General features: G+C 42.9%; 1 protein-coding gene across 1 annotated transcript in view; it reads right to left on the bottom strand.

The window, feature by feature from the left end:
• Positions 1-12,547, bottom strand: part of tiam2a (TIAM Rac1 associated GEF 2a) — a 358,836-nt gene that overhangs the window by 55,523 nt on the left and 290,766 nt on the right. Inside the window, exon 14 of the mRNA XM_048601453.1 lies at positions 6,386-6,565. Within this exon, the coding sequence (XP_048457410.1) occupies positions 6,386-6,565 (180 nt within the window). The remainder of the gene's footprint in view (positions 1-6,385; positions 6,566-12,547) is intronic.

Raw genomic sequence — 12,547 nt, forward strand, 5'->3', positions numbered from 1 at the left:
TGAAATCAGCAGAATCTAAACTGAACATCTCCGAGCAGGTTATTGCTCAGCAGATGCTGCTTGTAGCATTGTTGATGGCACATTCCATTACTTTACTAATGCTTCAGAATATATTGATTTGTAATTGGACAAATTGGATTTGTCTTGCCTTTTGTGTACAGGACATAAGTGGGCACTTTTCCACATGGTCGGTTGGATGCCTATATTGTAGCTATACTGGAACAGGTAGTGGTGCAGCACGTTCTAGATTACAAGTCTTCAGTACTATTGTTAAAACGTTGTCAGGGCCCAACTGCCTTTGCAGAATCTTGGTTTCACATGTCGGGAAGCAAATTTGCTGAAGACAGGTGTCTGTGATGCTGCGGACCTCTGGAGAAGGCAGAGATGCCCACTTGACACTGCTGGCTGATTATTGAGGATGGGATGTTTATGGAGCCACCTCCTCTGAGTTGTTTAATTTTCTACCACTATTGACGACTGGATGTCCAGTACCGCAGAGCTTCGTTCTGTTCCATCGTTTGTGGAACTGGCTAGCTCAGACGGAAGGCCCGGGCGTACTCTCTCGCCACGGGAAACGAAGCCAGCGATGCACGCGCGGATCTTTCGCTCCCAACTCGGCGGGGGTTTACGTCGAGGCTGTCTTGTCACGCTCCCTTCGCCTCGGCGACAGGGTACCTACTGCCTTTAGCACGTCACTCGCGCGTCGCCCCCCTCCCCGACAGGGGTGGTCTCCGTGCGTTCGCGTGTTGTCGGCGGCGGTTTAAAGACCCGCGTGTTTCCGCCCGTCGGTCCTCGAGCTCGGCGCAGCAGGCGTCCCGAAGGAAGTGTGTCCGGAGGATTAACGGCGGGTCAGGCTCTCGGCGTCCAACGTCTGTCGGTGGCGGCCGAGCCGCGCGCGAGGAGGGTCAGGAGCGGCGACCCGTCCCGTGCGGTCGTCGCCGCGGCCCCCATGGTCGCGTCACGGCAGCCGCCGGCGCGGGCGCTGGCCAGTCGCGCCGCCGGTCGATTCCTGGTCCGTTTCCATCTCAGCGTTTCCTCGGGCGAGCCGCTGCGCCTCTCGTCACGCCGTCGGTGGTTTGGCGGCAGAGATCCTGCCTCTGTCAGCTGCGTTGCGTGCCGGCACGGTTACGGAGAAGGGTCTAGGCCCGAAACGTCGGCCTTCCTGCTCGTCTGATGCTGCTTGCCCTGCTGAGTTCATCCAGCTCTACACCTTGTTACCTGTTTTGTTTTTACTGTTTATACTGTTTGGTACACAAGTCATCCTGTTTTGTAGCTTCACCAGTTGACATCTTCATTTTTAAGTATACCTAGTGCCATTTTTTTCAGCATTTGACCAGATCTCGGGAGCACATCAAACCATTTTTTTTTAAGCAAGTTGCTGAAACAGGAACACACCTATACAGTCAGGTGTTGATTCATTGTATAAGAGACCACATTTATATCTTTTTGGACTATAATTTTGAATGTAAGTTGGACACAAAGTTGAAAACCAGCTGTGTTTTGCATACTTAGAAAAGTCAAGTGGAACATTTCTTGTTGCACAAGGCAGTGTTGCTTTTGGAGTAATAAGATTGTTCCATTATTAGTGAGACAGAGCAGCATCAGGAGTCTTGAGTTAAGGAAAGAAGCCTTATATCAGACCTTGTATTGGTTGAGCTAGAATTGACTAAAGAATGGTGGCAGCAGTACAGCCAGCGTTGGCAAGCAGAAAACATTTCTCTCCCTTCTCTACATGTGAGGGAAAAAAGGCAAAAGAAACTTCAAAGAAAGAATTTTAATAAAAGAAGAGACTTAGATCCACCCAATCAGCTATTAAAATGAAGAACCCTGGTTCGACAGACAACTGTGTGTCATCATTGCTCGAACAAAACAATTTAACCCACCTGTGAGATTGGAACTTTATCTTCAGAAATTTGTTTAATCCACCCATAAGGAGTGTCAAAATGGTTATCGTCTTTGTGAATGTAGGCGTGCATTTGGGATTTAAAAGGGGATAATTAAAGCTATAAAGACGTGGATTTGTAATTTTTTTTTCAGACTGCCATTTTATAAATAATAAATGTGTTTACAATAAAGAGATATTTCACCAGGTGTAGTGTGCGCAGTTTTGATTGCTGTTCCTGAGAGAAGGATATACTTGTCATTGGAGGAGTGCGGTAAAAGTACACTAGGCTCATACAAAGGATACCAGGACTGTCCTATGAGGAGAGGTTAATTCAACTGGGCCTATATTCAGGATAGTTTGGAAGGGTGAGAAAAGACCTGATTGAAATACAAAATTTAGCAGGACCGAATAGGGAGATGCAGGGAGGATGTATTACCTGGTTGGGAAGTTTGGAACCACAGTCTCAAGATACAGAATTTCACAGGCTTGCTACTCTATGACAGAAGGCTGTGGAGGCCAAGTCACTGAATATAGAGACAGATGAATTTCTAGATTTTAAAAGGTATGGAGAGGAAAGCAGGATTTTGACATTAAGATTCATGATCAGACATGAACATCTTGAATTGCAGAGCAGGCTCAAAGGGCTAAAAAGCCTATTCCTGTTCATAGTCTCTATGTTTCTGTCAATTGCTTCTGTCCTGAAATCAGTCAAACAGGCAGGCATTGAGGTATTTAAATGAAAATATAAACTAGCTCTTAAAATGATGGGAATAGAAATAGAATGTATTCCATCTACAAAGGAAGATGCAGGGAATAGGCTGAAGCCCAGTAACACAGCCTAAATGAAAAAGTCTGAGGAGCTTTCGACATTGAACCTCATTATATTAAAAAAAAGCTGGTGTGGTATCAAAGTCTGCCATTGGAGAGTTGTCTTAAATCAGGCCACTCAGTCATAGAATCAGAGCACAAAAACAGACCCTTCAGTCCAACTAGTCTGTGCCGATCATGTTCCACAATTGAACTAGCCCGCGTTTAGCCCATATCCCTCCAAACATTTCTTTTTCATGAACTTATCCAAATGTCTTTTAAATATTGAACCTGTACCTGAACCCACCACTTCCTCTGAAAGTTCATTCCACACAAGTTGCCTCATATCCTTTATAAATCTTGCTCCTCTCACCTTAAAAATATGCCCCCTAATTTTGACCTATTCCACCCATAGGTAAAAGCTCTTGTCATTCACCTTATCTAAGCTGCTCATGTTTTATAAACCACTAAGGTCACCGCCTCAATCTCCTATGCTCCAATGTAAAAAGTCCCAGCCAATGCATTCTGTTTTTATACCTTAAACTCTCTATTCCCAGAAACATCCTGGTAAATCTCTTCTGAACCCTTTCTAGTTTAATAATATCCTTTCTCTAACAGGGCAACCAGAATTGTGCATAGTACTCCAGAAGAGACCTCACCAATGTCCTGTACAACCTCAATATGACGTCCCAACTCCGATACTCAAAGATCTGAGCAATGAAGGCACCTTCTTAACCACCCTGTCCACATGTGACATAAACTTCAAATAATTATGTACCTGAACCCCTAGGTCTCTATTTTACAATATTACCTAGGGCCCTACCATTAATTGTAGAAGTCCTGCCCTTTGTTTGTATTACCTCATATTTATCCAAATTAAACTTCATCTGCTACTCCTCAGCCCATTGACCCAATTGATCAAGATTTCTTTGTAATCTTAGATAACCATCTTCACTGTCCACTATACCACTAATTTTGGTTGCATCTGCAAACTTACTAACCATCTTTATTCTCATCCAAACCATTAAAATAAATGACAAAAAGCAGTCGACCCAGTCCCAATCCCAATCCCGACAGAACACCGCTGGTCACGGGCCTCCAGTCTGAAAAACAACCCTCCACCACCATCCTCTGTCTCCTACCATAAAGCCAATTTTGTATCCAATTGGCAAGCTCACCCTGAAGCCCATATGATCTAACTTTACTAAACTTCACACTCTGAGCATCATGGAGTCCCTCTAGTAATTGGGCACCCATGTTGATAAATCATGTTTGGCCAAACAATCAGGAAGTTAGAAGTGGGAGGTGGGGGCTCTTTGTGATTAGCAGAAAATGGCAGGATCTGTTGCTGAGGCTGGAAAGGAAAGCACAATGGGATAGGGTCAGCAAAAATTACGGACTGACAGTCAACACTGAGGAAAGAATAGGCAGTAACAATTGGTCGCTTTATTGAGAGGTTGGTAAAAGCACTTTTTCTTTGCCCCTCCCACCGCCTCCCCAAGTTGATGCTGCATACAGGAAAAATTAGTCCTGTGGCTTGCTTGTGACAAAGAATGAGCAAATTACCTGGAGATGGCACTGGGAGCAACAGAGCAAGAGAGGACTAGAAGGTCAGAATCCCAGGCTAATGTTCTGGGGACATGGATTTGAATCTCCACCATAGCAGATTGTGAAATTTGAACTAAATGCTGGTCTAATTGTGAACATGTAACCATTGTTGATTGACATTAAAAACTCATCTGGATCATTAATGTCCTTCGGGAAGATAAATCCAGCCTATATGCTATTCCACACCTATAGCAATGTGGATGACTCTTAACTGCCATCTGGTAAACTAAGGATGGGTGATAAATACTGTCCCAGCTAGCAATCCACACAACCCTGAACTAACATTTTAAAAAAAAGGACACTGGCTGCCTCAATACAAACCTACCTCAAAAGGTCCATTTCCATTTGCAAATGGTCTAATGTCACCCGAAGTGTGGATAAAGGACTCCGTTCCATTATGGTTGTGGCAAGACCTAAAGAGGGCAGGGACTTTGGGTAGGACACAAAACATGGGGGCCTAGTCTCAAGTCTGCTGGCTGGCCAGCAATCCCGCTCCTGCTCTTCCAACATAATGGCAAAGTTTTACAGATTAATGCTCAATTTCTTTGGTTGTGTTGTAAATGCACCTTCTCTGGCCATCAGATCTTTGAGCGGGACTTGAACCTAAGCTTTTGGCTCAGAGTCAGTAATGCTTCCCACACTATCACCTCTAAATCTTTGTATATATAAAATATATACCTATTAAATTGCAATAAAGTTGGTACTCTGTGCAAAGAACTTGAAATACCAGAACAAACAGAATTATCAAATTTATTCAAATTCAATAAATCAAAATTATTTTAGAATGTGATCACTCAGCCTAGAAATCAGAGGACAACCAAGGCCATGATTTTCTCTCTCTAGCCCCTGATGGTTGTACTCCCGGATTGATGCATTTCTATGTTTCCCATTTTTCTAATTGGGAGTTTGTAGGCCAAATAGCTTGAATGAAACGTGCACGTTTGGCATGCTCAGTTGCCACAAAATGTACACCACGAAGTGTAATCTCTAAGGAGACTATGGCATGGACTGACTATGGATTACTATTCTGAGGGTGGTGTTTAGTGATGTTGTTGGCATAGGGAAAAATGAAGCTTCATTATAAGTTCAACTGAAATATACATAAACAGATGAAAGTCTTGGTTCTGACACCAAGAGCCTGAAATATCAATTGCTCCACATTCCCCAGCTCTAACAACTCACTTTGCTGAGTGCAAAATACACCACTGATAAAAGAGGCCAAGTGATCTTTGTCCAAGGCCTTGTTCAATCCTCAATTGTGCTTTTGGAATTATGCAGTAGACATCATGAATTTAACAGGAAATCAGGCACATAATCAGGTTCTCTGTGGTCCTCCAATACTTTCTGTCCATGTCATCTAAAACTGCAATTCATTTTGTAAATATCTACACACAAGGCACCGACTTTCAAGTCTCCTGAGCCATCAATCACATGCTATTAGATCATATCACCATTTCCCTTAAAATGCTGGGTGAAGCAGTAGAAGAAACAATGAATAGGACATTTTGTCTTTAACATCAGAGCTTTCAAAAGTCAGGTCATACAAAGAATACATGTAATTAATGTTTAGAAAGTTACTTAAAAGCGATTACTTTAAATTCTGGCATCATAGAGCAGTGTTGCATTTGCTATGACGGGAGTAACTTTTTTGTACTTGAGACTTCCTGATGCTTCAGTGACTAAGTAGCATAGACCAGAAGGTTCAGGCATAGGTTTGTGCCTCCTCAGGGTATCCCTGGGAGAACACAATTGGCCTGAATTATTGTGTTGAAAGAACAGTCATGATTTCCATTCCTGGTTATCATTCAGGGACCCTGCTACAAAATGCACATTAAAAGTTAGGTCATGACAGAATCCAGTTCAATGGCTTACAGACAGAAAGTACAACAATTTGGGTATGGAGATGTTGGGTCTGTGGCTGTGGAATGATACCTGAGCAACAGTCAATGGCATAAGGAAAAGAGGGAGACATTTCAAGAAAGTCAATAAGTATCTATTTAATGACACAAAACACAGGCAATTCATTTTCAAAGCTTAATTTCATTTATAATACATCAATGCCATCAATTTAACTTTTACACATACCTTCACATAGGACTTCTCTGTGTCTATAAGTTCGTGGATAACTTTCCGAAGTCTCTCTGCATCAGAGAGATGCCGTGCTAACGGCCTTAGACTTTGATCAATGCTCTCCTTCTGCCCATCCATATTAGATGATTGCAGCTCATGTAAACTTCGACAGAATGTCGAAACCTGCTCTGCACTCTAGAGAAAGGGAGAAAAAGGACAGTAATCAAAATGAATTAATAACTAAGTTATACCATTTCATATTCTAGTTTTACATTAGCTCATTTGAAAATGATATAGAATTGGATTACTAGAGATAAATTTATTATTTGACGACTATCGTAAAACACAAGTTTAAGGTATATAATTGTAGACTCAATGTAGGGGGAGATTGATGTCTGGACTTTGCTAACTGGGGTGATCCAGGTCAGTGTCAATTCAAGAGAAAAGAGCCAAAAGTACTTGTTCCTGAAACTGAAGGTGTGCAGCTGGGATGGATGTCTCAGTCAACTCTAATCCATTTTATTCTGGAAAGTACTCCACTTAAAGTTAATGCAAAAACAGTATATGCACATATATGGCAGTACAATCACCAAACAGCGAAATTGAAAACATGAAAGAGAAGAGAAAGGAAAAAAATGTTCTTTGCTTTGGATCAGCTCAGTTTAATTTCACTGAAAACTCACTGCTCAAGGAAAAGGTCTTCAGTGGAATAAAATTAACAGAATTAAACAAATAAGAAAAGCTATGACTGCAATTATTTTACAGTTTTAAAACAAATAATATGCACAAAATATAAGGATAATCTTAAACCATCCTAGGTCAAAACCTAGGTGAGGTGCAGTCACTAGTCTCTGTTGTATTCTGTTCTTTGATTTGCTTTAAAACAAAAGATAAAATTAATTAATTTAATTTGCTTTAATACTTGAAATTCATTGATTTAACTGCACCAAAATTCAAATAAATACCTGAGTGAAAATTGGTCCCCAGCCTCTAAATATCCACATCAGTTTGTCACTGTCCTGATCTCTACTTCATAGACAAAGAATAAAATGCACTAGGCTGTGTAGACAAAGTAACAGATGCACACCACACCCAAGTATACAGTACCCTTGGGATTCAAGCCTTCTGTGCATCACAAAGGTGTGTGTTCCACTGAATGTAATGTAACAAATGCAATTTGAAAAATTTGTGAATCAAAGCCAACTGAGCTAAATATTAAGAGTTGAGTTGTAAACAGGGGTTATAAGAAATACGTTTTAACTTCAGTACAAGCACCTGATAGAAATATTGCCACTCTATCCAGTAGTGGGTCTGTTTCACCTAAAGAATACAGTGAAAACTGCCAGCTTTAATGCTGTAATAACACAATTAGATTTGTGACTGGAGTCCTTATATAGATTAGGGAAAGGACCAGGAACAAACAACATTAAGAAGGTCTCTCAGTGTTGTTATAGTAATTAGGATCTAAAATTCACCCAATTTTCCCCAAATTTTATTGTTTAAGGTACAAAGTTACATTTCTAAATCTAGAACATTGGTTCTCCATTTCAGTAATTGTCACTTCTCTAGTGACGTACACCGTACACTCTAATTTCTTCAGAATTTTAGTATCCTGTGTACTTCCATCATAAGTGTTATGAAATCACAAATTGGAGCTTATGCTTGCATTCAGGCTACATGTCATCCATTTCTGGTTTTCCTTTGGATTGGATTACAAAATGCCTGCAAGTTGCTGCAAAGTCTTAACATGCACAGTTAATTAAATTTATTTTCTGCTAACTTGGAGTTTGGAATACACCAGTAGTTATGTATAAACTGCCATATCTATACACCATTTGAAGATCATAGTTAGCAAGTCAATGTTACAGTTTTTTGTCAGCTCTAGTTATTAAAATGTAGAGAACAGTAGAGATGGTGACATAGTAGTACTATCACGTGATTTAGTGATTTAGAAGTGGAGGCGAATTCTCTAGGGTCATGACAGCTGGTAGAATTTAAGTGCAAGTAATCAATCTGGAATTTAGAGACATCGAAGTCTACAGAACGGAAGAAGGCCCTTTGGGCCATCAAGTCTATGCCAGTCAAAAAAAATCCCATTATAATTCCATTTTTCATCACTTTATTCATTGTTTCGAATGCCTTGGCATCACAAGTGTACAACGAAATACTTCTTCAATGTTCTGAGGCTGTGTCTCTACTACCCTTACGAGTAGGGAGTTCCAGACTCCACCGCACCCCCATCCTCTAGTTGAAAAGAAATTCCTCACATCCCCTTTAAACCTACTGTCCTCACCTTAAAACTATGCCCTGTATTGCAAGCTAGTCTAGTTTCATGGTTACCATTATTACCAATCGTTCTAGAAACTCATCTGTTCACTAATGTCCCTTATGGAAGGAACTCTGTCAACAATACTTGTTTTGGCCTACTTTAACTCCACATCTACATCAATGTGATTGATTCGTATCCATCTTCTGAAATGGCCCAACAAGTCATTCAGTTCAAGGGGCAATTAGGGGGATGGACAAAAATGTTGAACTTACCAGCAAAGCCTACATTCCAACAGAGTAAAGGACAACAGATATTGAACGTCTCCAACAAGACCATCAACTTAACCTCAGAGATGTATGCTTGACATCAAAGCCTATGTTTGTTATTAAAGATTAGTCTCATAATTGCCCTGATGTACTGACTAATTAGAATGGTAAGCATCGCGAAGACTTTGAGGAAAATCATTGCTAAATTGCGATATTGTCCAGGATGTGCAGAGTGGTAGGTTAGCCATAAGAAATGCAAGGTTACATGGACAGCGTGGGGGTGTGGGGTGGGGGGATATGGTGTGGGGGATTGGTGGGTATGGATAGGATGCTGTTCAGAGGGTTGGTGTGGACTTGATGGGCCAAATGGCCTGCTTCCACACTGCAGGGATTCTATCATCATTGAATAGGAAAGAGCTACAGGTTTGTATTATACCCCTTACACTTGTAGTATCACATATACAGCTCCATCAGTTACCCAGTGGTAAAGGCATCATCAAATATTAAGGTCAGCAATTTTCAATCTGTGACTGAATGCAGGCATGGCAGAAGTTAATCTCCCGATCACCATGAAGAACAACTAATTAGGTGCAGTATTGCAGATTGCTGATACACACAGAATTGTCTCTATCAAGAGACGGTGACTTAAAGCAGTAAGACAATGACCAGACACACAACTGGACCAGTCATGCCGAAACTGTGGCTACAATATCAGATTAGCGAATTAGCAATTGGAAATTCTATGGTTAGTAACTGATCTCCTGAGTACCCAAAGCATGCCCGTTAACTACAGGGTAAAATCACGAATATGATAGAATATGCTCACTTGCCTTGATGAATGCAGCTCCAACAATTTAAGAAGCTTGCCATCTTCCAAAATAAAACTGTCCATTTCACCATTAACCACAACAACTCAGAGATATCCATGGCCCTCTGGAACCTTCCTCTCCTCCCCTCCCCCAACCCCACCTCCTGTTAGGTATTCACCATCCCTCCTAACCTCCCACTCTCTGATGCTGAACGTTCTGTACTCAGCAAAGGCCTCAGCTTTATTCCACTACGTTCCCACCTTAATGAATTCCGGGCGCAACATGACGTCGAACTCTTCTTCTGCCGTCTTTGACTCCATGCCCCTTTCTTTGGGCAAGAGTCCACTCCCTGTCCCACAGATCTCTTCATCCAGTTCCAACACTTTCCCTCCACCCGGACCCCTCCCTTTTACCTGCACTCCATCTGTTCATTGAAAATTGTCGACATAGTCTTGGTCATCTCAATTTCTCTGAACCCCTCACCAAATCCAAGGTATCTCCCTCCAAACTCACTGCACTCTGTGCACTGAGATCTAACCCTGACTTTGTTATTAAGCCTGTCAATAAGGGTGGTGCTGTTGTAGTCTGGCATACTGATCTCTACATTACAGAGGCTCAGTAGCAGCTCTCGGATACCTCCTCCTATCTTTCCCTGGACCATGACTCCACCATGACACATCAGGTCATTGTATCAACTACACTAACAGATCTCATTTCATCTGGTGGCCTCCCCTCACCACTACTGCTTCCAAGCTGATAGCCCCCCAGTCCCGCACAGCTTGCTTCTACCTCTTTCCAAAATCCACAAACAGGACTGTCTGGGCAGACCCATTGTTTCAACTGCTCCTGCCCCATGGAACTCATCTCTTCCTACCTTGGCTCAGTCTTCTCTCCCATGGTCCAGTCCCTGCCCACGTACATCTGTAATTCCTCTGACACTTTACGCCGGTTTCAAAACTTCCAGTTTGCAGGTTCCAACCGCCTCCTCTTTACCATGGACGTGCAATCTCTTTACTCATCCATTCCCCACCAGGGGGTCTTAGGGCTCTCTGCTTCTTCCTGTAGCAAAGACCTGAACCATTCCCACCGACCACCACCCTCCTCTGCTTGACCAAGCTTGTCCTCACCCTCAACAATTTCTCTTTTAACTCCTCTCATTTTCTTAAGGTCAGAGGGGTGGCCATAGGTACCCAACATGGGCCCCAGTTATGCCTGTCTCTTCACGGGGTACGTGGAACATTCCTTGTTCCAGTCCTATTCCGGCCCCCACTCATACCTCTTTCTCCGATATACTGATGATGTCATTGGTGCTGCTTCCCTCTCTCATCCAGAAGTGGAAAAGTTCATCAATTTCGCTTCCAATTTCCACCCGGCCCTCACTTTCACCTGGTCTATCGGACTCCTCCCTTCCCTTCCTCAACAGCTTTGTTTCTATTTCTAGGGATAGTTTGGCCACGAATATCCACTATAAATCCACAGACTCCCACAGCTATTTGGACTATATTTTCTCACACCCTGCTTCCTGTAAAGACTCCATCGAATTCTCTCAGTTCCTCTGCCTCTGTCGCATATGTTCAGATGAGGCCAACTTCGACAGGGAGCCTTCGAAATGTCCACCTTCATCCTCAACAAAGGATTTCCCAGCACTGTGGTTGACAGGGCCCTCAACTGGGCCCAACCGATCTCCCATACTTCTGCCCTCACCCCCTCTGTTCCCCCACCAAAACCGCAATAGGGTTTCCCTTGTCCTTACCTACCATCCCACCAGGATCCACATCCGGAAGATCATCAGACACCATTTCTGCCGCTACCAATGAGATGCCATCACCAGATACACATTCCCCCTCCCCACCCTTGTCCGCCATCCACAGGTACTGTTCCCTCCGGGACACCGTGGCCCACTTCTCCTTCACCCCCAACACCTCCCCCACAGCACCTTCCCCTGCAATTGGCAAAGGTGCAACACCTGCCCTTTTACCTCCTCCCTCCCCACTATCCAAGAGCCCAAATCTACCTTCCAGGTGAAGCAACACTTCACTTGCATTTCTCAGAATCTAGTCTACTGCATTCGCTGCTCACAACATGGTCTCCTCTACATTGGGGTAACAAAGCGTAGACTGGGTGAACGTAGAACATCTACGTTCTGCTCATAAAAAAAGACCCTGAGCTTCCAGTTGCCTGCCACTTCAACACACCACCCTGTTCCCTGGCCAACATCTCTGTCTCTGGCTTGCTGTGGTGTTCAAGCGAAGCTCAATGCAAGTTGAAAGAACCTCATTTTCTGCCTGGGAACGCTGCAGCCCTCCAGACTCAATATCAAGTTCAATAATTTTAGGGCCTAACTCTCCCGTGTCCTAGTCCCCCCCACGCTACACACCTGGCCTTATTATCACATAGCTTGCCATTGCACACTACCTATTGTTAGTCACCAACAGTCCCCATTAACAACTATTCACTCTTCTAGCCAATCATTATCAACTCCTTTGTCTATCCAACTGCTCTTCTCTCTCTTTGGGCTCTATCCTATTGTCTGCTCCTTACCCCAACCCCTCCCTATTTTCTGCATATAAACCTATATTTTCCCAGTTACCATCAGTTCTGAGGAAGGGTCACCAGACCCAAAACGTTAACTGATTTTTTCTTCACAAATGCTGCCAGACCTGCTGAGCTTTTCTAGCAACTTCTGTTTTTGTTCCTGATTTACAGCATCCGTAGTTCTTTCAGTTTTTATTTTGTCCATTTAACCAACATCCCTATCCACCACCTTAAACATTCACTCTCCATGCAGCATAGAGAGTCAGAAGTACGTACCATCTAAAATATGCACTACAAC

This window comes from Rhincodon typus, chromosome 9 (genome assembly GCF_021869965.1).
Source record: "Rhincodon typus isolate 14 chromosome 9, sRhiTyp1.1, whole genome shotgun sequence".
NCBI classification, from domain to species: domain Eukaryota; kingdom Metazoa; phylum Chordata; class Chondrichthyes; order Orectolobiformes; family Rhincodontidae; genus Rhincodon; species Rhincodon typus.